Source organism: Bison bison, unplaced genomic scaffold (genome assembly GCF_000754665.1).
Source record: "Bison bison bison isolate TAMUID 2011002044 unplaced genomic scaffold, Bison_UMD1.0 scf7180017864191, whole genome shotgun sequence".
In the NCBI taxonomy this organism is placed as follows: domain Eukaryota; kingdom Metazoa; phylum Chordata; class Mammalia; order Artiodactyla; family Bovidae; genus Bison; species Bison bison.
Window position 1 is genome coordinate 714,980 of NW_011494763.1, and position 929 is coordinate 715,908.

Below are 929 nucleotides of genomic sequence, written 5' to 3' on the forward strand. Positions count from 1 at the left end.
GGGTCCTGCCCCTTCTGCATCCAGGGAACCTGGTTCTCATTGCTCTCCCCACTGACAGCGCTGGGGGTCTGGGGCTTCTGCAGGCCTGTCCAGCCCGCAGGGCCCCCGCTGTGGAGGAGGGAGGTGGCTGGAGAAGTGGGCGTGCTGACAGGCTCGGGGAGGGTAGGAAGAAAATGGGGGGCCGGGGAAGCAGCCTGGCCCAGGGTACACAGGCACCTTCTCAAATTGGTGGCGTTTCTGTTTGGTTTTTAGAGCTGTGTACTCCAGCCCCCACAGTGGAGGACAGGGGCTTGTGAAAGGAAAAAGCTGTGGGTGTTCGAAGGGACAAGTGTGGAGGGAAGTGGGGCTCAGGGGGGCGGGGTGGGTTTTCAGTTTGTTTTTGGTAATAAGTGTACAGGTCGGTAGATCTTGATGATAACAAGCAAAGCTGCCGCCCTGCCCAGAGCAGCCCCTGGCGTGTCTGAGCAGCTGCAGAGGCAGCAGTGGGTCTGGTTTGGGGACGTGGGTGCTGAGATAGGGCAAGTCCCACAGGGCTCCCGGGTCCCCGGGCGGGTTCTCAAGCCTTAACGTCAGCCCCGCTGTCAGTGTTGGCTTCTCTCCCGGGAAGCATCTCCAAAGAGAAGTAATGGGCCCCTTGAAACGTTCTGCCTTTGGAGTTGACGAAATCGTGCTACCTGCATTTCTGTTTGCTGATGTGGAAGCAGCTGGGAACCTGGGTAACGAGAGCTGCCGTTCAGGGTTTCCATACCTGTAGTTCAGCAGCAAATCCAGTCGAGCCTTGTTGGTGATAAGATGTGCTTATATTCTTGTGTTCTGGGGAAGAGAACTTTGCCGCCAGGTGTCCCACAAAAGTATTAACAGGAAACAAGTGCGGTTTTCAGCTTTTCGTTATGAATGATGGACTGCTAATCCATCTCGGATTAGGAGAT

General features: G+C 56.1%; 1 protein-coding gene across 1 annotated transcript in view; it reads left to right on the forward strand.

The window, feature by feature from the left end:
• The first annotated feature begins 625 nt into the window (after positions 1-625).
• PDIA4 (protein disulfide isomerase family A, member 4) overlaps positions 626-929 on the forward strand; it is a 12,763-nt gene continuing 12,459 nt past the window's right edge. Inside the window, exon 1 of the mRNA XM_010843888.1 lies at positions 626-738. Coding sequence (XP_010842190.1) covers positions 626-738 — 113 coding nt within the window. The remainder of the gene's footprint in view (positions 739-929) is intronic.